At 39.2% G+C, this 27,270-nt stretch overlaps 2 protein-coding genes across 2 annotated transcripts in view; one reads left to right on the top strand and one right to left on the bottom strand.

Annotated features, from left to right (window-relative positions):
- Positions 1 to 9,497, top strand: part of trarg1a (trafficking regulator of GLUT4 (SLC2A4) 1a) — a 13,045-nt gene extending 3,548 nt beyond the window's left edge. Inside the window, exons 2-3 of the mRNA XM_054793887.1 lie at positions 4,532 to 4,658; positions 5,932 to 9,497. Coding sequence (XP_054649862.1) covers positions 4,532 to 4,658; positions 5,932 to 5,945 — 141 coding nt within the window. The 3' untranslated portion in view covers positions 5,946 to 9,497. The remainder of the gene's footprint in view (positions 1 to 4,531; positions 4,659 to 5,931) is intronic.
- gosr1 (golgi SNAP receptor complex member 1) lies at positions 9,342 to 27,223 on the bottom strand. Its single transcript, XM_054793885.1, has 9 exons — positions 27,141 to 27,223; positions 26,689 to 26,800; positions 24,763 to 24,850; positions 23,144 to 23,251; positions 22,896 to 22,987; positions 18,691 to 18,765; positions 15,223 to 15,252; positions 12,108 to 12,190; positions 9,342 to 9,915 (listed from the first exon to the last, which is right to left on the bottom strand). Exons 1-9 carry the CDS (start codon positions 27,172 to 27,174, stop codon positions 9,791 to 9,793), a joined length of 747 nt encoding a protein of 248 aa, XP_054649860.1. The 5' UTR covers positions 27,175 to 27,223; the 3' UTR covers positions 9,342 to 9,790.
- Positions 27,224 to 27,270: the final 47 nt, after the last annotated feature.

Below are 27,270 nucleotides of genomic sequence, written 5' to 3'. Positions count from 1 at the left end.
ATGTAAGGTGGCCACCTCAGAAGGGGTTTAGGGTTAGTATGGGTGCTAGAAAATATGAATTATTATTAATATTAAAATATTAAGTTATATTATATTAAATAAATACATTTAGGTCCCACAGTTTTTGCATGTTTAATGCGAGTGGTATTTTGTCCCACTTTTTCTGACAGGCTTTGAACGCACCTTCTACCTTTGTCCTTCACTGCACAGTACTACTACAGTACTACTGTATAGAGCATACGGTATTTTTACCCTTTTTCCTTCATCTCACATTTGGTTCCAAATGCTGATACTATGTGGGAATGCATAAAGGTAAGATTTCATTACCTTATTGAATGCTATGTGCATATTTGTTCGATACACAACGTCTCTGAAAAGCAAAGTCCAGGTTCGTACTGGTGGATGGTGGTTTCAAAAATAATATAGTTCGAAATCTCCCGGTTTTTGAATGCTTAATGTGAGCTGCGACTTGTCCCATTTTGTTTGACCGTCTTCGAACGCACCTTCTTCCGTTCTCATACGTCTCACACGTCATCTAATATTATTATTCATGAAGCAAAAAGTAGCCTTCTAAATAACAAAAATATGACACCGCAGTATTTTTAGTCCCTATTTTTATTTTCTCTCATGAAGTGATGTCCATGGAAGTTGCAGTGATGCAGTGTTACGAAAGGATGTCCATGAAAGTTGCAGTACTGCAGTGTTATGAAGTGATGTCCTTGGACGGTGCATGGAAGTTGCTGTGTTGCATTGATGCAGTGTTCTGAAGTAATGTCCGTCGAAGTTGCAGTGACGTAGTGTTATGAAGTGATGCCCTTGGAAGTTGCATTAATGTACTATTATGAAGTGATGGCCATGAAAGTTGCATTAATGAACTATTATGAAGTGATGCCCAAGAGATTTGCAGTGATGCAGTGTTATGAAGTGATGTCCATGAAAGTTGCAGTGATGCAGTGTTATGAAGTGATGCCCTTGGAAGTTGCATTAATGTACTATTATGAAGTGATGGCCATGAAAGTTGCATTAATGAACTATTATGAAGTGATGGCCATGAAAGTTGCATTAATGAACTATTATGAAGTGATGCCCAAGAGATTTGCAGTGATGCAGTGTTATGAAGTGATGTCCATGAAAGTTGCAGTGATGCAGTGTTATGAAGTAATGCCCGTGAAAGTTGCATTAATGAACTATTATGAAGTGATGCCCAAGAGATTTGCAGTGATGCAGTGTTATGAAGTGATGTCCATGAAAGTTGCAGTGATGCAGTGTTATGATGTGATGCCCTTGGAAGTTGCATTAATGTACTATTATGAAGTGATGGCCATGAAAGTTGCATTAATGAACTATTATGAAGTGATGCCCAAGAGATTTGCAGTGATGCAGTGTTATGAAGTGATGTCCATGAAAGTTGCAGTGATGCAGTGTTATGAAGTGATGCCCGTGGAAGTTGCATTAATGTACTATTATGAAGTGATGGCCATGAAAGTTGCAGGGATTTAGTCTTATGAGGTGATGTCCATGTCCGCCATCCGCAAGAAGAAGAAAACACAACACCACCAAGCAGACATGTCCGCGGTGTACCATGGTGAAGTTAGTTTCATGTTGGATGTTGGATATTCGGCTCCGTAGCTACAGCGGTAGTTCCCCCTCACTATGCCTGGACTGCTGTGTCATTGTGCGGGGAGCTCACATGAGAAGTGCTGCTCTAACCGCTGATTGTTTATACCCGGGCCGTCAATAAATTACTATTGTGTTGAAGAGAGTTTGTTAAAAAATGTCATATATTCTAAATCACACCACAAATTGACCTATAACTGTATGTAAAATTATTAGTACTACCCTAAAAGTATTTTGCACTCCCATTTTATCTTTTATTGGATGGACTTTTATTGGATTTTTATTGGATTAGGGACCCGACTCACAGAGGTTTGTTACAAAAGCCCAAAATACCGTTGGCCATGCTGTGTAATAAAAAAGTAAATTCAGCAATACTTTGGTTGCATTATTTTGAATGCTTTGAAGAGCTATTTTCATAACTATATTCAATTCCACATATTTGTAACAAAAGCTCATTATTATAAAAAAAAAAAAAGGATCAGATCGGATAGGTAAGACTATATAAGTCTTCGGAAGCCAAAAATGTGGATGGGACATCCCTAGAATAAAGTTATTAAAGAGGGTCAGACTGCGCGCGACTCTGTGGGGACGCTATTGTGGTTCATAACAGAGATGTGGCTTGACATGATGCGCATGTGTTAATGACGCTAAAAATTTCAGCATATTTAATTGAATGAATTACTTACTGCAGTTAACGCGCTATTGTTGACAGCCCTATTTATTCATATGGAATCCTTCTTTGAGGAAATTCACTGATTGTGGTTGGGCCTGGAACCAATTAACCGCGACAAATGAGAGATTACTATTATTATGTTTGTAACAAAAGCTTATTATTAAAAAAAAAAAAAATGGGATCGGGAAGACAATAAAAAAAAAAGACTATAAAAAACTGTGGTGATGTAGTGTTATGAAGTGATGGCACAAGTAAACAAGCTGAAATCCCAGATAAGTGTAGTGCAGTGAGGCTGTGTGTCATATATTTTAATCTACTTTCACGTTTAGTTGCTTTGTTGCCCATGATGACTTATAATGTGTTTCAATGACATGAGTTAACTGTGCTCCATGTTAAATTATCTTATGTGCTTTCATCCAATTAAGATGTACTGCTGTCTGCACTTTGTTTCAACTTCTCAAATGAATCAGCCAAAGTTTATCCGACAGAGGCTTCCTCTCACCACATTAGTGTGATAAATGTGCTTTGTACTCTCAGATGCATTCTGGGGTTATTATGCGGACATTACATTAGGTTACTGTGAAACCTGATCGAAACAAGCCTGGCTCACTCTTAAATTTAGTTGGCATGTTCCTACTTGAGTAAGGTTCCATTACAATTTACCATTATGCTGACAATTAGCGGCGCACCCTACACAGACCTCGATGTTATGCAAAGGAGTTTTGGTAGCTTGAGTTCTTTTGATGGTGAAGCTGTGTGATTGTATGCATGGAATCCATGGAAGGAATGGGGCGGGAGGTCAGATAAAGAATGGATAGTATCCGGGGAGCAAATGGTGTGAATGGAGCTGACTCAGTCCCATCAATGCACCACAGTAAACTCTCAGTCCAATTATAATTTATGAGCTCCAATGCATTTTATTGCTCCCAAGAACGAGAGCGGTGCCATCGTGCGTCGAGCAGATTTGATCATCGGACCACATTGAGTGGTTTGCAATTTTAATGGAGGTTTTAATGTAACAACAGTGAGTCTGAAAGCCCTGCTAGCAGCCCCTAAAGGCTTCTCAACACCAAGCCAGAGAAAAGAAGATAACCAACTTTGGGTGTTCCTCCAAGACTATATTCACAACATTATTAGTTCGAACTGTCCTTGAATAAATTGGTCTGTTTTTTTGTCCAATTTGTGCACGAAATTTGAGAACTTCAGATTTTGAAGCTAAATTATCATAAACTATCAACGTATGTAAACAGACATACAGATTATATATGCCAATCAATCAATTTAAATTTAATCCAAATAGACTATGAAGAAACACACTAGCCTTTTGCTGTGTTCCTCCCCACTAACCAGGCTGCTGCTCCTGGACCTCAATTATTAATGACAAGAGAGAAGAGGAACATTTACTCACTTAGCCGCCTTCCTCTGTTGCAGCCACATGACCATGTGCATGTGTGTGTGTGTGTGTGTGTGTGTGTGTGTGTGTATATGTGTGAGAGATGAGTCCAGATCAATACACACTTCTTTGGGCCTGTCTTTGTACTGTTCATGTTGCACAACTGCAGGTGAGAGGTTGTGTGACTTTACAGAATGTCATATTTTACTGGCCTGCCTTCTTCCGAAAAGCATCAGTGGTTCTGGGCCACAATTATGCAAATATTGTGAACTGAATACTTACATCTATTGTAAAGACATAATGAATTTACCTGCAAAAGGTTGGACAGAGGTGCCAAACAGGTGACTGACTAGTCACTCCTGGCAACGATAGCCTCCGAAGGACACACACACCACAGACAAAATATGGAAAGTCCAGTTGTCGCTATTCAAATTTTGTGGGCTACCATGACCTGGATTCCAGAGACTCTCCACAGACCTATATAATGCATTTACTTTAATCATTCATAATAAGCACCATGGACAGTTCCTGCAGTCTGTCTAAGGTCTATTACCTTAACAGGTGGAAGCATATTCATTGGAAGATTGGTGGTTTTCACACTGGGTTATTTAACTAACCATCCATCCATCCATTTTCTATGCCGCTTATCCTCACTAGGGTCGTGGGTATGCTGGAGCCTATCCCAGCTGACTTCTGGAGAGAGGGTTATTTAACTAGACAAATAAAATAAATCTACGAAATCAATCAAAAATTAATATTACATAACATTTCCCACCTACGTTTCCTGAACTTTTGTGAACATAGCATTGCTTACTGTGGTAATAACATGTGTTTCCATGTGCCACCAGTCTAGAAACAGCCTCCAGGCGGGGGACGTGGACGGGGCCAGGAGGCTTGGTCGACTGGCTCGTCTGCTCAGTATCGTTTCCATCGTGCTGGGTGTGGTCGCCATCATCGTCTACGTCTCACTTTCAGGTACAGTAAGACCAAAAAAAATGTAAAAATCGATAAGGTACAGTGGAAACTCTGTTCACTTTAATCAACATCCATTTTGACTTAATGTGTAAAAGGTTAACCACTGATAACAAAAAGAAATAAATCATAACAAATGGTTCATTCTCATGGAACTTTGGTGATGAGTGATGATTACTGAAGGCCAGTTGAATTTACGTGACGCTTTTTAATTTCGACTGTCACAAGTGTAAAAACTAGGGCTGTCAAAAATGACGCGTTACGGCGGTAACGAAGTGATTTAATTAATTACGTTATTTTCTTTAGTGTAATTAACGCATGCGCATGTTTTGACGGCCGACAGAAGCACAGTGGAGCGTCCCCACACAAAAACATGAGGTGGATATTCTTACCACTCATATTGTAACTCCTAATTCAGATGTACAATTTGCTACATTGAAGTATGCTGGAAAATACACTAAAAACAAGTACATTTATATTAAATTATGTGATGTCTTTGAATGCAAACCTTCATTTGCTCATAATAACAGAGTTTAAAATGTGACTCAAATGTTCTGCTACTATTTAAGAGACTAGAATTTTTTTTTTTTTTACACTTGTGTGGTATCTTTTAGCTTGATTGACATACTCACTTCATTTGGAGCTGTTAATACATACAAATCTATATAATCCTGCCCTGTCATTTATCTTTCTGTTAATTAAATACAGTAAAAATGGGCATATTTCTGACATGGTTGGTAATGGTGATTAATCATGATTAATTAATTTAAAAACTGTGCTTAATCTGATTACTTTTTTATAATTTGACAGCCCTAGTAAAAAGAAACATTAACATTAAAAAACAATACATTATGTACTCACCATCAACTTTAATGGCACACGTGTGATGTGCAGAGGGAGTCGCATGCGTGACGTCAGAAATTGGAGACACTGATCAAATTTTGATCTGTAGTTCTTCAGGGCAAGAAGAGTTTTCCACTGTGCATGAGTTCACAATGATGTATATGTTGGCACTCACAGAGCAAGTGTTGAACAACAAATGATAGCTGTTGCATTATGACAGCAGGGTGATATATGACCACCCTACAAGCAGGAGCATGTTTGTTGTTTGTGCAAACTCAGCACATTTTTTAAGCTTGCATCTGTGTGTGTGTGTGTGTGCGTGTGATATTAGATTTGGCTCTGTGTAAGTGCAATGGGCTGAATGTGCAGCTATCTAAAAATAACCAGTTTTAAAGTTAATTGCTGTTTTTCCCCCCTCTCTTTTCTTTGACAGTTTTCCAGACCTGAAGGAAAAACAAAAACAGCCCCGTGAAGGCCAAAACACGAATGCAACAAGAACAAAAGCCCCTTACAAAAACATAAAAGATGATACTTCCTTTATTTCTATCATATTGTAATTATGACATCATGACCTTTTGGAAGCAATAGGCAACTCATGAGATTGATACTGCATGCATTATAATACACTAACATTTGCTTGACCCCCCAAAATTTGAAAATAATAATAATAAAAAACAACCCTGATGCACCACTGTTAAGGCCTGAAAAGCCTTAGAAAAACGCCAGAAAAGAGAAGATGCTTCAGATAAGTAGGGGCACAACAAGATTTGATGTTGGAATAAACTCCTAAACGAAGCTGATGATGAATGAGTGAGCACGGAAGACTTTTTCTACATCTGCGGGGATGCGCTAACACTTTTTCCTGTTGGACAGCAGCATATAATCCTATATTCCTACTGCATTCAAAGTCATCTGAAACATGGACGCATTAGAGATGTACATTTTATACTGTGCTATGTCCAGCTGTGTTTGTTAAGATGACTGCGTTGTCTGCAAAGGGGACAGTGGACTATAAACCTGAATGTGGACATTGAAAATTGATTGAAAGAATGAAAAGTAATGTGTGTACATGAAGAGTCCAGCTCTTGCTGAATGCCTGATTTGGAATCATCTTTAAATTATTCTTGCTTTGTGTTTGCAAAGACACATGCACCATTTACTACTTTTCACTTACATCCTTTTCCAGCATACATTAGCTGCACCTTACCCCAATTTATTGCTCCACTTCTTCACCTTGTGCCCTTAATATCCGTTTATGACCTTTATACTTGTCTTATATCCTCACTGCTACATGTGATAATGTTACCATGGATGTACAACCGTTTCACTGAATGTTTTTCTTATGTAGGTATGAAATGTATTCATAAGGGGAAAATATATACGCAATATGTATGCATGATGTATGTATTTTTAAATGAGTGTGTTCATAAGGTTTACTTCGATTTCAAAATCCAAATTAACATCAGATGGTGGTCATCGATGTCATGTCCACGTGGGATACATACACACAATGTTAACATACAGCAAATAAAAGCACAGGGTCAGTCTTTGGTACACTCATATGCTTTCTCTGCAGGAATAATAATCTCAGATCCTTGCAAACTATATTCATGAAACTATGCAACCAATTCCAGAAACGCAAGTCTTGAAATATTGACTTTGTAGCTTTGTTAACACCTTATTAGACAAGACTCCATTGCAATGTATTCTTAATCAAAATATCCATAAACAGCCTTAATCCAAAGATCCACTTTGTTCAGTACAAAACTCATGTTACGTGAATCCTAAGTGGCGTTTAAGCATTTTTAAGATCACACTGCTGGTGTTGCATTCGCACCAGACTATCATCAGTAAAATATTTTAATTTCTTTTTTTACATATATTACCGTTTCTCTCCTGGTGTACTGATTGTGTCAGATTTCATCTTTGTGGTGTACATTTTGCATGTTTGGAATAAATGTTACCATGCATGGCTAATGTTCTGTGGCTTGGAAACTGTTGTGGTGCTTGTTTACCAGTGGTGTGCAGTCAGGGCCAGCAAGGGCTTCCCTGCTGGCCTAAACACTATCAGAAGCAGTGACCTACAGTATGTTTACAACTTAAATTCTAGTATTTGTTCAAGGAAATTGTATCAATTTAGTCCCAACAGTCTATTTTCTTCTTTTTGCAGTGAGTCACTGGGCTGCACTGCTTCCAATATGTGTACGTTCGATTTTTTTTTTTGTCCAATCAGATTTCAGCTTCTATGTGTTGTGTGAATGTAATCTGCCTAGGGCCTTCAAAATCAGTAGTGCTGGCCTATGTCACTTAAACAGTATTAGCAATGGAGCTGTTTCTTTAACCAATCAGATTTCAGCTTAATTGATCTTGACTTACACAAAGGAAGAAGACATTGTTCTGTGTGAGTTATGTGAACAAATAATTGAGTTTATACAATATATATATATATTTTATACATATGTCAGCCTGGGAAAGGGTTTGTTCCACACCTCCACTGTCGTTTACTGTGCATGCTAAATGTGAAAATCACATCACAGAGACACAAATGAACCATGAATGAACCAAAGAAGACAATGGGAATGGTTAAGGTAACATTGTGAAGTTAACACTAAAAACACTAATGAGTCAGTGATTTAAGGGAGACTAAAACACATTAGAAAGTGTGAGCTGACAAATTGTGCTCAATGTAAAAAAAAAAAAAAAAAAAGTACCCGTATTATTTTTTTTTTTTACCCTGGTTGCATGCATCACATATGCTTAATGAAAAACGCCTGGCATAACAAGGTTGATTATTGTTATTACTAGCCGACAGGTGACACAGAGCATGTACTTCTAACCTCAACCGCCTTGGGTTGCATCAGGTTAATATTCAATAAGATGCAATGCAAGATGGTAACTAGCGATGACACCTGCACTGCATTTTAGCCCACATATAATAATGCTCAGTATATGGTGGAAACTTCATTGGCAACCACTCGCCATTTGACAACACAGACATGCAGTGTACATGAAGCACGTCTTTAGGTATAGATTGTTCTTTTTTTAGTTATTGTTAACGTATTGCCATATTATACCAAGTAGCCATGACAGAGATGCGTGTACTGCCGTCCTTTGTCACAATTAGTTAAATTTTTGGTCACCATCACATTTTTAGCTCTATGATTGACTAGTCTCAGTCCAGGGTGTATCGTGCCTCTCACCCAAAGTCAGTGGGGATAAGCTCCAGCTCACCTTACACAGTGAACAGGATAAATGGTATAGAAATTTGTAAAATGGATAGATAACTTCAAATTTAGAGTGCACTACATATTAAAATACATCAGCTAATTGATATGCGGATTCAATTGTTCAGTTGACCAGTCACCAAATATATATACAGTATTTCATGTGGTCCTGATTGATTTGTCTCATCTCATCTACGATGTGGCTTGAGGAGCCCAGAACAGAATTTATTAAGTCTCTTTTGAAGCGACTGACCTGGCCATGTAACCTTTGACCTGGATGATCTTCATTGACTCAGTGAACAGCTCCAAAAGAACAGCAGGTATGTGACACTGTCGTGAAGTTATCTGGTAAAGAGTGGAGACAACTGCTTATTCAAATGGCACACAGATGAAGGAGATGATTTGTAAAAAAGGAGAAGAAAATATAAACAAAGATTGTAAGGCACCTAAATGGACTTCCTCTGACTGATGGTACTGTGCATCATTCGATTTGGCGTGGAAGATGTTTCCAATGCGTTCTGTCTTCATGAATAAACAAATACTTGCCATAATGAATTATGATTGACGAAAATTGTAACATCATACATTTTAGGTGTTGAGTTTCACAGGATGTTCAAAATAAGTGGATATGAATAATTTATTGACTCACATTTAAAAGCCCGGAATGAGCTTTTCATCTTGCACCATCAATTAAAAAGGACCATTCAAATAAAAATATTCCCAATGTGGAAGAAAAAAAACAAAATAAAAAAAAAAAACACAATCAAATGTTTCTCCATCCATTTCTTGGTACAATGTCTCTTTGAGTGTGTTATTATAATATACATTTTTAAAATTAGTACTTTTGTTTCCTGTGTCTTGTTGATGGGAATGATCCACCCAAAAGTAAGTAGTCCATCTGTCCCAAAGCTAGATACAAAGTTCAGTAGCTCCCGTTGGTGGAGTTTGGTGGTTGAAGTGAACCTACTGTCTTTGTGCTCAGGAGCCTCCAGGGTCCTCAACCACCGGATCACTATCCTGGGAGTCCTACACTACAATGAAAAGATCCATCTTCTGCTTTAATAATATTCAGTGAAAAGCGTAGAGCAAGAGGAGAATGGTGCAGACGCCAATCACAGTGCCGAGGATGAGCGAGTCCCGTCTCTTCCGGAGGTTGATTCGCTGGATGAGATTGTTGATGGCTGGAAAACGGTCTTGGAGAGCAAAGAATTAAGGACGATTTCAAATGTTCACATTTAAAAACAAAACACAAGATCGATTTTAGTTTCACATACTGTACCTCCAATGTTAATTTGTGCAGATTTTAGCTAGGCAGCCCATAACATGTTAATCCTTGATGCTATGCTGATCATCTGTACACGAGTGGTGGCTGCTGGTCATTCAAGAAGGGGAAGCTCATTTTTTTCCAGCCTACATCATAAATGTGTTTATTTATTCATATGTAAATTGTAGTATCTGCCATGATGTGCAGCTTGCTAGCAGCTGGAGCTGAGGCGTGAGTGGCTGTGAGTGTGAGTGATCGTGACGGGTGGAGAAGCTTCGCAGCTGCCGCTGCTCGTTGGGGAAAGAAGCCACAGAGAGACAGAAGAGGCGCCAAAAACAACGCTTGGCAAAGTCTGAGTTCAGAACAACGGAATGAAAAACTTCTCCGTGGAGGTTTATACTTCACTGATTTGCTCATTTCACTGTCAATCAAAAGGAGATTCCGCCTCATACAGTTCATCCAATCATCATGCCAGCCCACTGCCCCATAGACAAAGGACAGAGCCCAGCATTTATCCAATGACCGTCCAGTTTTGCACAGTGGAACAAAGCATTCTAAGCTTCCCCATCGAAGTCAGGAGACGCTCGGCGTCCGACTGTGTAAAAGCGCCGTGGCGCTGCGGGTATGAATGAGAAGGAAGTCGTGTCAGTTACCTGTGATAAGTAGCTGATTCTGAATGATGAAGGTATTCTAGCACATATTCAATCGAAAACTGTGATTAATTTGTTTAAAATGTTTAATCATTTGACAGCCCTATCAATAAACTGAATATTTTCATAGTTAGGTCATGGAAAACCTGTTGATGCCTTTCTAAGTATGACTTTTACCATTATTAGAGCCCTCCAGACATGAAACAGCACCCCTATAGCCACCTTTGTACTCATATTGCCCAATATAGTACATATAATTAGAGAAAATAACCTATTTCAGACATAAATAAGACTCATGTGCTCATGTGTGTTTCAATAAATGTCTTTTGGACGTGTAGACAGGAAGTGCCGTTGGGGATTCAGAGCTGGAGTACGGTCACAAAAGTAGCCCATGTTATTATTATGTTGATGAGGATGAATATTATTATCATCATCATTATTATTGTGCGATAAATAATTATAAAATAATAGCCTGTCATTGGCGAACAAGTCTGGTGCATGTTACTTTCGACACCTAGAGGCCAGTAGACTACAGTTCATCAACATCTTGTATTGCCTTAAACTGTATTTGTATTTTGGTTCATTTACAACATTTATGCTTGAAAATGCGTCATTTAGGCCAAAAACATAATCACAAAACAGCTTATTAATTAATAAATTTTTGAAAAAACACCATAGAGTGAGCAATTTTCAAACCACTAGCAACTGGTCGATCTTTGAGACTTTGCCGGTCAATCATGAGAATATTAGGGAAAAAAATGCATTATTACATCAGTGCCCTCTCCTCCTGGAGAGTGACCCACAGGCATGCATTTTGACCTCTTAACACGCCCGTACGCCGGCCTGCAGGCACGCAACCTGCAAGCTCCAGCCAGGAGCCCAGTACACTAAACTCGACCGGAGGTATCAGCGCACGTACATTGGATCGCGTCACCTCGCAAGTTAAGCGAGGGAGAGAGAGTGAGTGACAGAGCGCAGCGATGTGCTTGTGCGCACATCAGTAGTTATTGCACGTTAATATGGCTCACAATCTGCCTTTGCTACCTCAAAATGAAGGCACAAATATAACTCCATAGACGTGCACCTCCAAAATTGGAGCGGTGGCTTGTTAGTACTATTGGAACGCATTGACCAGTCTCTCTCTCCCCCCACCGTGCTCGCTCGCCCACGACACTGAGCCAACAAGCCGAGTTGAAGCCTGCTTATAGAGTAGACGCCACAAGCCCGACCCCAATGAAGAGCCACAAAAGTAGGGGTGGCCACAGTGCGGCTCAGGGGCCATTGGCGGACCGTGGCTCATTTGTCATTGCATCACTGCAGAAACTAAATAAAATATAAAAAGCAGCAAAAATGGTAAAACTAGAGCAAAGGACACAATAAGAAAAGGCTGAAATGTTGACACCAACACCCAGGTACGTATCTTGGTCTCAAAAAGGTTGGTGACCACTGGTCTACAGCATAAAAAGGATACTGGCCAGCGTGTTGACTCGGCTCTGTATGGACTTCAGCATGCCCCTTTGGGATGTCATATTCTCCTTGGTCGCCATGGCAATACTACCAAGAGAAGTGCAAAAAAGCATGAGTTACTGTTAATCAAATATGATCAATAAAATTAATTAATTTTAGTTTATTTAGAAGCCGAAAGACGACTTAGTCTTACCAACATTAAGCGCGTAAATTTTTCACTACAGCTGTTTTGAATCCAAAGCGAACAAACTGTAAGCACTGCTCACAGGGGACCAACTTCTATCCCACTAAGGCAGCCTCCCCCAGGAAGCATTAAAACAAAGTTATGGTAATCTTAACTGTTGGCAGGCAGCGTTCAAGAGCAGCATGTCAAAAACAGTCGCAGTACCACCTGTGTCGTGTTGTGTTATGCGAGCTTGTACATCTCCCTGAGGGAGGAACCTGCTGAGGGGGACAGTAAAGTCCACAGGCAATGTGAAGGAGGGGAGGTATCATGTTTTCCTCAGTCAGGTAGTGACACTTGCTGACAGCAGCAACTTCCAACAGGATTTCTTTCAGTGTGAATAGTCTCATGGAAATTAGAGCTGAAGCATGGTGGAATCAGTTACCAAATCCACTTTAACTTCAATGGTTACCAAAATCAATGCGTTCAATTTAAAACTTGATAACCTACTGTGGTGAACTGAAGGTAAGAAGGAAGATGAACTGGTAAAAACAAAAGTAACAAACATGTAAAAATCAGTTATTAAGCATTGTGTTATGAGAATTTTGTAGAAATCTATAGAAAAAGCACAGTGCACTTTAGCTTCCAACTGCACTATTTTCCAGCAACATGAGCTATCAAGCTAGGCAGCCAAGTAGAATAAAATATTGATAGAGAGAGAGAGATATATAGTTAAATTGTTAAAAAATTATGTGCGGCGTGTGTGTGTATGTGGTTGTGTGCTAGCACTTTGCTATTTCAGTGACAAAAGCCACTAATCAAGACTGCTGTAGAAGCCAGTCCCAGAGGAGCCATCGTTTCCAAGATCCAATATATTTGTAATTTGGGCAGACCTGAGGGGAGGAGAAAGGAACGAGGACTGGGGGAGAAATTTATGATACCTCTAGAAAAGTGAAATGACAGGAGCTATTTATTGCATCAAGGTAAAAGTTACGTTCATTTTCAGCATAGACAACAACATTAAAGGAACGTGCATTTTGAGCACTATGAGGTTGGATGTGTATAAAAGCTCCCTGGTTCAGGATTTGGGTTTCAGTTGATTTAAAAAAGAAATAAAGCTTGAACAATAATACAAGATATGGTATAGAAATGGAATAGAAACCATTGTGGAATTGTTGAATGTCGCAATCTTCTTGATTAAAATACTTCAGTAGGATTTAAGATTTAAGAACTATTGATGAACAAGGCCCATTTTTATGAAGATGACCAGTAATATGTATACTAGTAAGTAGGGGTGTAACGGTATATGTATTACAATTTTTCGGTATGCTGCGTTCAGTTCGGTACAAAGGCGTACGTAATTACAATGCAACACACAGTGATTAGTAAGGGACAGGAAGTGTTTCTTGTGTCATGCGTTTACTCGGCAATCAAATATAAGCGGCAACTAAAGACGACGCATTCGCTGCTGCATCAGAGATACAGGCGTGCAGGACACTTCGCAAGAGTGCCCAAAGTGCAGCTCGTTTTTATTGCCCTGTGGCACATTGTAGAAATGAACTTAAAAAAAAAAAAAAAAAAACAGCAGAAATGGGGAAAAATAGAGAAAAAAGGCACAATGTAACGAGAAACGGATGACAGTTTGTTACTAGTAGGGGGTCACGTGATCTCACAAAATTAAAACTTTACAATATTTTTCGTTCGGAGAAATGCTGTCTCGCGGGACCAGGTCTGCTAAAAGTCAATCAGGCTGAACTATCGCATCGCTACTATAAATGATAATACACGTAATATGGAAGTGGCACTACGTGAGGCAGGATTGGAACTGTACATTAAGTGCTTTACACACACTATAAACCTTGCAATCCAACCTACCTCGGTGTTCAGTGTCACTCGGTAACAAAATGTTTGGTTTTTTTCCCCCTGATCGGAGTTCACAGGCTGCTGTGGTCTTAATGTCCAAGCAGAAGCTTTAGTAAATCTACATTTGATCAAACTTACTTAAGATTGGTCAAATCAAAATACAATCGCTGCATATGACTTCTATCAAAACATGGAATGCAAGCGTCTATTTTACTACTTCCTGCTTCCACAATCTAAGCATCATGGGAACTATAATACTTTTAGCGTAAACATAACTAATCTACTGCAATTTACAATCTAGTTCTTGTGTCTTTTCATAACTACACGTTACCGTAAATTATTAATAGTAGTAGTAGTAGTAGTGGCAGCAGCAACGACAACTGTTAAATTATTTAACATTTTATCATTTTGGAAGTACCCTGCCTCTCTCCCAAAGTCAGTTGGGATAGGCTCCAGCATACCCCCGCGACTCTAGTGAAGAAAGGTGGCATAGAATATGGATGGCTGGATGGATGGATGTTTCAATTTGTGGAGAAAGGTTCAACAGTTAAAAGCATCATGCTTAGGTCATTCATGCTAGGTTATAGAACACTGACTCAGTTAAATTGAAAAAAAGTGTTTGTCTATTATATTAGATTGTATATTTTATCATTGTAGTTTTCTGTACTCGACGCAATATCGTGTATCATCTTGTGTACACATACACACGCGCACACACAGTTTAGCTACACGCTGGAACTAACAATTTTGTACTTCAGCCAAGAAGAAACTGTACTACAAATAAAACAATGCTTCAAACTGTTCCAACTATTACCGTTGCACATGCTTACAATGTTTCACTTAATTAAAAAAAAAATGTCCTTGGTAAATTATGATATAGGATATAATTTATTGACTTTTTATTCAAGAATTTTATTTATTTAAAAATTACCCACGGTTTTAGCTGGGTTTTTTTTATATTTCATTTTAAAAATCAGCTATTTATAAGAAAGCTAAGCCCCTACTAGTAGGTATGAAATATGGATGGACTCATTGGTTACACCACAGAAGGACAGTAACCCAATGAAGGAAGTTTCGGGATCTGGGATTTTACCTTATTGTGTCATTCATCAGTCGGTCCGAACTACAAATGGAAGGGAAGATGGGTTAGTTATCAACAATATGCAGAGAGGCAACAAGTTATCATTTTTCTCACACCAGTCTCAATGTAGTGTGTATAATAACCAATGGTAACAATAAGAGTCCGAACGGTGCCACTTAAGGAGGAAAGAGGAACAGTAATATGTACTTGGCACCGCATCATGGCCCAGAAGTCCACAAAAAATAACATCAGAGAACGGTAACATCATTGTGTCCTTAGTTAAAGAAGTAAAGACCATCTCCAATCACCTAACTTGTCTAAAGTCTCCAAAAAACAGTAATCTGACTCTTTGACAAATTAAACTGCATGTATTTAAAATAATCATTTTGTTCAACCTTTTCCAAATTGAAGATTGTAAACCAAAATAGCATTTTACTGTGACAATTGCGACAATTGTCACAGTAAAATGCTATAAGCTATCGTCACGCTTGCACACGTTTTCATTTACTTATGTTTGTTGTATTAAATCCTTTTATAGTGTGTGTCAATGTATGTATGTCATGGTTGTGGAAATACAAAATAGTGTATCTTATTTTGGCCATTTTAATTGTTAATATAGGTTAGACCACAGCATAATAAAGTGTGTTTATGAATGATTCCCTCATACAGAATGAATAAACTAAGTATAGACACAGGGGGTTAAACCCAAGAGACCCTTAAGATTCTAAACAGCTACAAGTGGGACTGTTAAATGGTTGGTTTTTCCTTCCAGAGAATATGAAAAGTCATGCGTGTCCAAAAAGAACTGACTTTTCTGTTTCCAACAGTGTTTTTTCCATTTTAGGTTGCTCAAAAACAACAATGCTCTCTGCTGTTTATAACCTAACTGAAATCTATTTAGATCATGTTCTTTAAGTAAAACCAACATTGCACATATTGCATTACATGGTTGATCAGCAGTTTCCATTCAAGAACTCCTCAATGTCACGCTTAATGTGCAGTTCGTGTTACCGTCTAATGTGATTTTGAGTGTAATTAAAGGCTGAAGACCTCTCCCATTTCTATGTAACTACATTATTTCTATCCACAACAAATTTTGACTTAAAGATTAAGAAGTCACTGTTGTTAGCATCTAAAAATAAAGAACTGGCTAAACAGTCATCTGTTTTGGAGGTCAATCGACATCATCGTCGGGTACAAGTTGATTTTCAAATGGTCCCGTGGGCTGGATGAAATTGCTGTCCGGGCCGGATGTGGCCCGAGGGCTGGGAATTTCACACCTATGACGTAGTACATGTCAGCTGAACCTTTGCAATCACAACATCAAAGCCAACATGAGTCATCCATCTAAAGGGGCCATCAGCAATTGTGCCACATATCTTAACAATATGTAAAAAAAACAAGCCTGAAATATTACACTTTGGAAAACATTAATGTCCTCTTTTTGACAGGAAGTAGGACCACTATGATTAAGATGTTCCAGTATGAACCTTTAATGGACCTGCGCCTCCTTCGCTCTGGTTTATTCATGAACACTAACCTTTACGGCGAAGAGATGGAAAAACGGAAACAAATTCTAAAAGCCAGAGATAAGAAGCACAGATTAAGGCACAAAGATAGACAGCACTTAAAGTCAGTCTAATAAGTAAACACCACCACTATTTAAATAAATTAGCATGGGTCAATCTTACTTATACTTTTCTCCTGCTTTACATGCACTACTTATCCGTAAACAATACACAAGCAATGAGTAAAACAAACTCAGAGAAGTATTTTAACTTGACCTTATCATGTGCTCAATTTGTGCCCTATACGTGACACTCCAGACTATTGTTCAGGTTAATAACATATTTTACATGATCTCTTCAGGCATTATTTCCTGTATAATGGCACTAACAGGATCAATCAAGTGTAACTCAATCCGCACCGTCAATCTCCTATTTCCTCTCCCCTCTACGGTCAGGGGAAGCCCTATAAGACTGGCTGTGGTTCAATGAGATCATTTTATTGTCAGAACTGTGATACATTGCACTGGCACAAGAGTTTGGCCAATGGAAAAAAAGTTGCATCACATTCAGAGGTTGTAATACACTTTTTATGTGGCAGACAAGTTGACTGGGCAAGCTTTACAGTTGCCAGCCATACATCATTGCCAACAAGCAAATATTTATTGTGATAGATGACAGAATATAAATTTTGTTATTATTTCCAGTGCCCCAAAACAACATGATGGACGCATATTCAGTGGCTCCCCACACATCCACGGGCCAAAAGAATTTTGTATTTCTGGTCAACACTTTTCTGGGTGTGTGGGGATCCACTAAATAAAAAAAAATCCCCTCCAAAAATAGGTAGTTTTTCCAGCAGAACACACATCTCATTCACCATAAGTCACCATAATAATTTCTTAGAACATGATAATACAGGTGAAATACAGCATACTCATTCACTGAATTTCATCAAGTATTGCGTTTTCACACTTTGTTCAGTCTTTGAAGGCACCATAGTTGTGTGCTGTGACTGGCTACACCGTGACCCCGATTCCATGTGTTCATCAATCATCTGTCATTATCAGAGTTGTCACAAGACACTCAGCACACGAGACAAGACGAAAAATCTAAAAAATATGATACTATATTGCAATCGACAAATTTCATTTGTACTATGCTACCTTGCACTGCGCCTTACGAGGCTACACTGTTCTGGACTGTGAGTATGCTACCGGCCCCGCCTCCACACACCGAGACAAAGAGACTGTATGAGTGACAAAAGGGTTCACTCCACTCTTGCCGTTGTTCTACGATACAAACTTGCCAAGGTGCTAAATCCAATGCACAGAGTGAAACCGCTTCCTGCCTGTTTGGAGGCGGGAGACGAGGAGAACAGATACGCATGCACATGGCAATATATTGACACCTGCAAAACTGTCGAGTTCATTTTCATTTATTGTGCGATTAATTAATTAATTTATTATCATCCCAGGCCTAGTGCCCACGAAACAGTTTTTGTCTGAACGAGAACTCTTGTCACGGTTTAATCTTGCGAGATCTTGTGACACCCCTAGTCATTATCATTCATTTGTGGTGAGTATCTATCCAAACATATACTTTAAATGTGTTTAATAAGTGGCTGAGGCATATTTAGGTCTTGTATTCTTGGAGTGTGTTGCGAGTGGCGGGCATTTGAAGAGAGAAGGGGGAGGGTTCCGGAGATGCATCTAATCCAATAATTACAACAATAACTTTTATTTCAAATGTTGCTCCAAACTCGCAGGAGGGTTTGGAGAGGGCAAGGAACGAGCAAAGTGTCAAAAATAGACATTTCTATGGCCGTATCAATGATTCACGTTTTTTCGCCATTCGCCACAATTTAAGCTACTTTTAGTCTCGCCTTTACCAGAAAGGTAAAGGGAAGGTCTTGTGGGAAAACATGAAGTTACCTTATATAGGACAACTAAAACTATACAAGGTGGGAACTTACTTTCTCAGGTGCTCGTGTTCCTTCAGAAACAGCTCTGTTCTTCTGTTGTTGACACCAGATCCACTTTTGTACATCCTACAAAGGAAGCAGAGACATATTAGACATATTTCTGTAATTAAAAAAAGTAATGACAAAGTCATTGCATGTCCTCTGAGTCAAAGGCATTGAACAGATGTTTCAATCCCCACACATCTCTAACAAGAGACTACCAAGGACACAATAGGTTGAGTGTGTCCCAACTGAGAGTCGTTTCCTGTTGCCACTGGGTGATGCTGTGAATAATTAAAGAAAGTGGCATGTGGATCTCTTCAGGGTGGGGTCACTATCATACACCAGAAGTTTAGTGAAGAATCGACCTTGAGGAGTTTTCATTACAAGTCCTCAAGTGTTCACGCAAGATAGAAGATCATATGTTCTGGACAGTGGACACTTCCAGCTCATCATTGTGACCTCCTCTTTTAACATCACTTACAACATTCCTGAAAAAAAAAAAAGCCTGGCATAACTGCTGCGTCGACCGGTTTCTATCAGATAGCAGTCGGCGCCAATACCACTGCACTTCCATGCATCTCTTTTACAGTAAAAGGCTTCCTGTGGTTCACCGGTGGAGAGGCTTTAATGTGAAGTAGCTACAGCAAGATGAAACGTCCACTTGGATTAGCAGTGACTTCAAACAACAAAGAGAGCGGATCCAAAAGGGATGACGTTCCAAAAAAGCCAAACAAAAAGCAAAACACACTCAGAGTGTGGCATTAGTCCTTCAAATACTCACTGAGCGGCAGTCTCGTGAGATTGGCTATAACAGTTTGCTGACGCCTTGCGTGGCATCTAGGGCTGCAACGATTAGTCGACATAATCGACAACATCAATTATAAAGATTAGTCGTTAGAAAATAACCAATATAATAATAACCAATAATAATTTCTCATATCTCACACAGTACAAAAGTACAAATGGCTCTGTCTAGCTTGCCCAGCACTCTATGGCAAACTCAAACTAATGTACACCGCAACGTGAGTTGCGTTTCGTCTTTATATGGAGAAACTTGCATATTTAAATTCATGCATATTGATTTCCATTATTTACTTGCGCAAAAAATATTTGAAATATGAACATTTTCGGGATCGACCTGCGTACCAGACTGTAACCAACCTGACAGGTTCCACTGCACTGTACAAACTGCCGTCCAATGAAAAACTTGCCACCCTTATTTCTTTCCGGGGCAATAAAAGTGTCTTACAGGAACATATTTCATTAAAACACCACCAGCAATTATTATACAGTTCTGATTCAGATGGAGATACTTATAAATACGGTTTTATAAAACATGTTTTAATTGGTTGTTTCGCTACAAACTTTTAACAGGACATGCAGGACAACACAGAGAATCGTGTTATAAAACAAAAAAGTCAAAATTCTCATAAAGTGGAGATACGGATAAAGTGGAGATGTGGGATTTTCATCTAGCAGAGACAAAATTGTTCACTTGAGTCTGTGCCAAGCATAAAGAATGACCTCAGACTAAAACCATTCAAATGTGGCACATAGTGGCTGTGAGCATTATCAGGGAAGAGATCACAGTAATCTGATTGGATCTCACTAAGTGCTATAATAATGTAGTGATGCTGATACCATCACTACATCTTTTACATCACTTCTTGCAGTAAAAGTTAGAAAAGTTGAGTTTGAATTGAGAGACATTTTCTTCTTTGAGTTGACTGGCTTTACATCTTTTGACAAATGTCAATGCACAAGTGCTCTGTAAAAGAAAATCGTTGCTTGACCTCAGTGCGCACACAAATAACATGACTTAGATAAAAAGGAATGATGGACGGAATGCTGCAGTTTTTCTGGGTGCACAACGGTAGATCTCCGTTAACAAGATAACCCTGGTTTATATTCCCCTCATTACCATGATCCAAAGAATTGAAACACCCATAAATAATAAATATGAGGCATAAAGGGGCACCGCCTTTAAATCAAATAGACACCACTTTTGCATACAGCCGTGAGCTGAAGATTAATACGGTAGACTTTATATTGTTCTGTAAGGAAAAATGCAAATCCATGTAGTCAGTACAGCCGTAGTGCATTTACATAAGGACGGCTTACATTGGTGTGAATACTGTGAATGGCTTGCTGCTACATTTGCACAGCCAAGAAGACACACCCATTTCCACGATGCAATTCATCCATCAGCAGCCATTAACAGCTGATAGGCACTGCGCTCTCATTGGTTTTGGATCATTTAACACAGGCCCACCCTCCTGCTAAGTTAGAGCAAAACAAAGAGCAAGCAGAGGAAAAGGTGATTTGGAGGGGTGGCGCAAAAACAATTATGTAAGTGAATACTATACGGCAACTGCATCCATTTCATTCCCAGCAAACCACCCAAAAAGGTGCACTGTTGTAGTGCACTCACTGTAGTCGGGACATCCAACCAGCAGGGCTGAAGCAAGGCTTTTTAAAAGGGCACCAATGCTGCACTTTTGTTGCTGACATTTAGACAGCAGCAACGCAGAGTTCAGCTCTGCTTCATGCTGCTCTTATGAATGGAACAGCACGTGTTTCTGTGCGCAGGAATTGATTTTGTTTTTAGGATCAGCTATTCGTAGTGTCAGATACAAATTGCTGATGCAGTGTTTGCTAAACTGTCCTGCAGCTAGAATAAATGACACTGTGGCTATTTTCTAATCAATATTAGGGTAAACAGCTCTGATACATATAAGAAAACCCTCATGTGAAATGCATCCTGAGCAGGCTTCTCTAGTGGCCATGATGTCTACTGCCCCCTGTCGAACAAAAAGATAACTGCAGCAGTAAAATTAAATACTGTCAAAGCTGCTGTAGGAGCTCCATCCATTTTCTATGCCACTTATCCTCATTAAGGTTGCGGGGGTATGCTGGAGCCTATCCCAGCTGACTTCGGGTGAGAGGCGGGGTACACCCTGGACTAGTTGCCAGCCAATTGCAGGGCACATATAGACAAACAACCATTCACACTCACATTCATACCTATGGGCAATTTAGAGTCTGCAATTAACCTTACATGCTTGTTTTTGGAATGTGGGAGGAAACCGGAGAAAACATGCAAACTCCACACAGAGATGCGCAACGGAGATTTGAACCCAGATCTTCCCGATCTCCTGACTGTGCTAACCACGAGGCCACCGTGCAGCCAGCTGGAGGAGTTCACATTTGTCAGTTTGTCATTGCGGTTGTAGTTTGCAGTGGAGCAGCACTCCAATGTATCAAGCAGAGGTTTTAACATTTCGGTTGAGTTCTGCTTACATGAGCGGAAGACAACCATAAGAGAGAGCACAACGTACAATTCTACATCACTGCAAACAGAAACCACAATAATAAAAGTAATACCTCACTGGCACTGTTGTTGCAAAATGAGCATTATGTTAAAATGCCAGATATCATTTGACTGTGTCGGCGTCCCTATCATTACAGCCAGTGAGCTTATAGGGTTTGTTCGTTAGCATCAGCCCACTACATTACAGTAGTAATCATTAGGCAGCAACACACGCTCTTTTGTCTGCATTACATTCATAAGCACTGACCTTATGAGCGGACACAGTGGTACACCTCAGTAATGTCATTTAATGAGAATATTGAAGCGTTGTATGTAGTGCTGACCTCATGAGACACAGTTTACGACCACGTAGATTCTGATTGCTTGTGTGTATTGACCAACCATTAGCATGGACACATCTTTGCAGTGCACCAATCAAAGGTTGAATTACTTGTGTTGCAAACAGTGAGTCCACGTTACAAGTTGGAATTATTTTGCATAAAGCCTGAGCAGGTGTGTGAGGCAGCTGCAGGAAGTCTGCATACTAAATGGATGGAGGCAATCGATAGGAATCCCGCAGTGTTCGCCGTATGTTCGCCGCTGTGCCTTACGGATCAATAAGCCATTACAAAGCAAATGACAAGAGTCATGGTCTGAGGGAACTCTCTAAACCATCACATTTCAATACACTCACTCACAACTGAGGCAATCTGGGGAGAGGACGCTTTCTCAATACAAGGCCGGACTGAGTTGTGGGTCTTAGTGGGGAAAACATCTTTCAGGTGCATACCTCCAGCAAATAACAAATGCAATCACGAGGCAGTGTCAGGAACGAGGATTAACTCACTTGGACATGTATCATATTCCCATCATTATGACAAAAGGCGGTGGAACTTTTACTTACTCAATGTCTTTTCTGACAGATCCTAAAAGGTCTTCTCTTTCCCGAATGGCTAAAAAGTTTCCTTTGGTTTTGTGGAATTCGTGTGTGTAATCCTGTGTTGGGAAAACAAAGCGACACAGAATAACATGTATAAACATTGAACCATTAAATACATCCCACTTTACAAGTGTCAAGGCCCTTGATTTATGAATTTAATTAAGCTCTTCAACATAAATACTGTAGATGAGGTGATTCAAAGACTGACAAACCTGTAGGATATCTCTGTGCCTCTGGAGCGTGTGCATGAGTGCAGCATTCAGAGACGCTGTGCCCGGGGCGTTGGTGTACTCCACCATCTTGTCATTTATTGCTGTCAGCTGACAAACATATTATAGTTATAGGTATGTAGTAGTGCAGGAAACACATGTGGGGGGGAAAAAAAAAGAACAAAGCATTGTAGTCCAGTGTACATGCTAAAGAACCATACAGAAAATTTGCTTGATGTACTAACAGATGTGCATTTCATCCTAGGACAGTGGCTCCCACACTTTTTACAGTCACGTACCCTTTCAGACATTTGACCTGAAGCCATGTACCCCCTACTCCTGCACACTTAAAAAAAAGATACACCTTTTTTATCTTGAAATATTAAACACAATTTGATTAATTCGTTTTATAGTAATTCCGGGTCAAGAATGTTTATGTTGCATGGTCACATTTTGATAAAAGTTTGACATGAGCGCTGAAAAAATAGATTTGTACTCATCCTACATCTCTTTTAGAAATATTGAAGATAATTAATTGGTTTATTCATTTTATAGTACGGTAATTCCTGGTCAAAATCTTGTATTTTCATGGTTACAAGTTTCACATTAGCCCTGATAAATAGATAAGTAATCATTCTACATATCTTTTCTTCCAGTCTGATGTTTGCGTCCTTCCGTTTGAAAGGGTTGAATTTGAGCATGACTTTTTTTAGTCCACTCATGATGGCTGTGGTTTAAATCCGCATATTAAATTATTACCAAATTGAAGGGGAATGTTTAACAATCATGACAAAGCAGTATCTGAACTACAAAAATACATACAACCAACGATAAAGCCTGATTTTAGAGAGGAATCCCCACTCACGGTGGCAGGTGCTCACCGCTGCGGCTTTCAGGGATTGGAACACCAATAGCTATAAATTAAATCTTAAACATTAAACACTTTAATGTACACAATAATCATCAAACTTACTCATAACACTTATAATTGCGAGTGCTATGCGGTAATTGTTTTTCATTTTTATTCACATACCCCCATTACAATTGGCGTACCTCACTTTGGGAACCTAGGTACTAGGATATCTATACTTAACTCATGTGATCAGGGATGCAATATTCCGATACACTTCCAGACCCTTCCCACAGTATGGTTCGCCAGACATAAAGTGGACACATTTTCTTGTGGTATTAAATGAAAAATGCTAAGCTTTTGATAGGTACTGCACATTCAGAGTTGGCCATAACAGGAATTTCTAGAATTAACTGGTAATTTGGGATGTTACATCATACATATAACATCACTCATATAAAGTGGACAAATATGAGCATTTTGTTCTGTTAAAAACAGCAATTATGTTTCATGGTGTATATAATAATATTTTTTGTGTCACCGTCACCTAGCTTCAGTACTTTCAAAGCTAAAATATGTGATGATGATTATACAAGAATAAAGTAATTGCATAATACATAATATAATTTGATCAGTACACATCATGAGATAAAAGTATAGTGCGTGTAGGGGTCGTGTCCTCAATATTCCAGTTTATCCCTGTTAATGCTAATCTATGTTGGAACATTTCCAACTTGACCATGTTTTTTTTTTTTAATTACATTTTACTTACCTTGGCCAGCAGCTGCTCCATCTCCACCGACATGGTGTCAAACATCCTGTCCTGGGTAGAGTTGTTGAGCAACGGTGTAGTGTCAGACCTGGTGAAGAAAGGAAAGACAAATAAAGAATAATTGTAAATTTAATAGCTGTGATAATTTGGTACTTTATAAAAGTTGTTGAAAATCAGTTCTTCTGTAAGCACTGAATTAAATAACCGTACTGTTACTGTTTAGTAGTTCCCATCTGAAAGAATACAAGCAAAAATGCTATTGGATTCTAAATGTGGACTCTCAGGGATCACATTTTTGACATGAAGTTGATGAAGATGCTCGCATCTTCTTCCGCTGTGGAACACATACGTAAACAAGATGGCCGCCACTGCATTGGTTCAACTGTGTTCTTGATGTATTTTTTTTTAAATCACAAAACGCTCAGCCTATTAGCGTGCTAATGAAGCCTGAAACCAGAACAGGAAGTCAGCTCCGTCGCCCATCTGTGACGTCATCAGGGGTTGACTTTGTGGTTCTGTGCTAACACGATTACGCTACAAGTCTCTGCTTTACATTTGATCATGACTGCAAAACAACCCACAATCATAATCCACAAGGGAGCCAAATAAAGTTGGAGGTGCATTTTGACAAAGAAGGTAAGAAACACCTTTTCTGTATTTAAAACAATAATTGTAAAACTAAAAATATGTGATTAGTGTTAACATTTTTGGCTATCTAGGACGGATTAATTGGATTTATATTCATTCTTATGGAAAAATGTATTTGGTTAGAGAATGTTTCAGTTTGAGTCGGACCTTCTAGAAGGGAGTAACAACGCTAACCAAGGTTCCTCTGTACACCACTATTTGGTCTTTTATGATAAGACTAATGGGTACACAGTTTGACCAGTGTACTGAACAGTTCATATGGAGCAGCGGTGTCCAAAGTGCGGCCTATTGTAGAAATAAAATTCAACCAAAATCACATTTATTTTGTTTGCTAACTAGTAAGCTCGCTTAAATGTTTAAAGCCATGGCCGTCTCTTGTGTCCCTGCAGTGATCCCATAGCCTGTGCAGCACCAAACAAAAATAATAGGAGAGTAAAACGAACTATAGGGTTGTTGTTTCATTTGTACATGACTCTAATAATGGTATAAAAAAAAACGTATTTAGAAACCCATAGAAGAAGTTTTCTATGCTCGAACTACGAAAATATTCTAGTTATTAATATTGAACCCTACTTCACAGAAATTCACTTGGTCTGGTCTGAAACCAATTAACCGCAATAAACGATGGCCAACTGTATATCAGTATGTTTTTTTCTGCCGATAGTTTTATCGGTGCAAGAGTGTGAACTCATCAAACTGCACCATTGGATTGTAAATACAATTTGTAATGACTGTTTAGTGTTTTGCTCGTTGTGCTTAATGCGGTTCCATTTGAATAGTAACACTGACTAATGACAAACAGGTACTGCTGCACACACTTTTCAGCAAAGCACCTGCTTAGTGTGACAAACAGGAAGCAAAACACAAAAACAAGACAACAAAACAGAAAACAACATGAAAACTAAGGAAAACCTAAACTAAACTCCGACCTGTCGTGGTCACACCTGGGGAAAAAAAAAATCACTCTGAGTCACAGGCATCATTTTGGCAATTTTTCTAAAACTTGTATTGCAAATGCAGTGTTCGTCAGGCAGGAGCAGCTACAGTCATCGATAATGGTAATCACGTGCTGGACGAGGTAAGGAAGCCAATATCGAAAATCCTGTGTCTATATTAAAATGTTATCCCCATCATCTATTGAACATGTCTGATCAAATCGCCCATTAATTAACACCTTTTGGGACTTTGTGTTCACACTCAAACCATTTCTTTGTTGAATATTCAGGCACAAACACAGTCAACTAGGCCATCATCCAAACAAGAGGAGCATAATCTTACGTGTCTCCTCGTCGTCCATCCCTGCAGCTGGTGTAGCTGGTGCACAGTTTACTGAAAGACACCAACTTCAGGTCCAGTTCGTTCTCCAACTGCCTGGCCTGTTTTCGTAGATCTGAAACACAAGACACGCACCGTTTGAAACTCGAACATACTGAAACTAGTGAATACAACTAAGGTGTTGTTCTTATAAAACACATCACATGTGTTAGCTGTAATGTGTGTGACAGTCCGAATGACAAATCCGTTGATGTCAGAGTCTTTCATTTATTGACAGACTAGAAATACGTTCAAGTTTCTTAGCGGTTCGTTTGCTAGCTGGTGGGCATCAGGTATTGGAGACACGTAAGCACGACACGTTAACACGCTAACACACAAAAAGGCATTTTAATACAATCGTGAGAGTGGTTGATAGACGGTATACTTCAGTTCAAAGTTAAATTAAAATATCTTACCTTCCCAGTAGTTACTGCTTCCCATTCCTGCCATCTTTGTTTTTCTGAGACGTCACCAACTTCCGGATTTGTCATCTGAAGACAATTGAAATAACGTATGCCGCCCTCTATCGACCATGTGTGGTAACAC

The sequence above is a fragment of the Dunckerocampus dactyliophorus genome, chromosome 12 (assembly GCF_027744805.1).
Source record: "Dunckerocampus dactyliophorus isolate RoL2022-P2 chromosome 12, RoL_Ddac_1.1, whole genome shotgun sequence".
NCBI classification, from domain to species: domain Eukaryota; kingdom Metazoa; phylum Chordata; class Actinopteri; order Syngnathiformes; family Syngnathidae; genus Dunckerocampus; species Dunckerocampus dactyliophorus.
The sequence above is the reverse complement of the archived record's forward strand: the minus strand, read 5'-3'. Positions and strand labels throughout refer to the sequence as shown.

Excerpts from the sequence above, each read along its gene's own strand:
- gosr1 (XM_054793885.1), bottom strand. The coding sequence starts at position 27,174 with ATGGCAGGAATGGGAAGCAGTAACTACTGGGAAG. Across the intron at positions 24,851-26,688 it reads GATGGACGACGAGGAGACAC|GTCTGACACTACACCGTTGC; the intron begins GTAAGATTATGC and ends TTTCTTCACCAG. Across the intron at positions 15,253-18,690 it reads GAACACGAGCACCTGAGAAA|TTCGGACCGACTGATGAATG; the intron begins GTAAGTTCCCAC and ends TTCCATTTGTAG.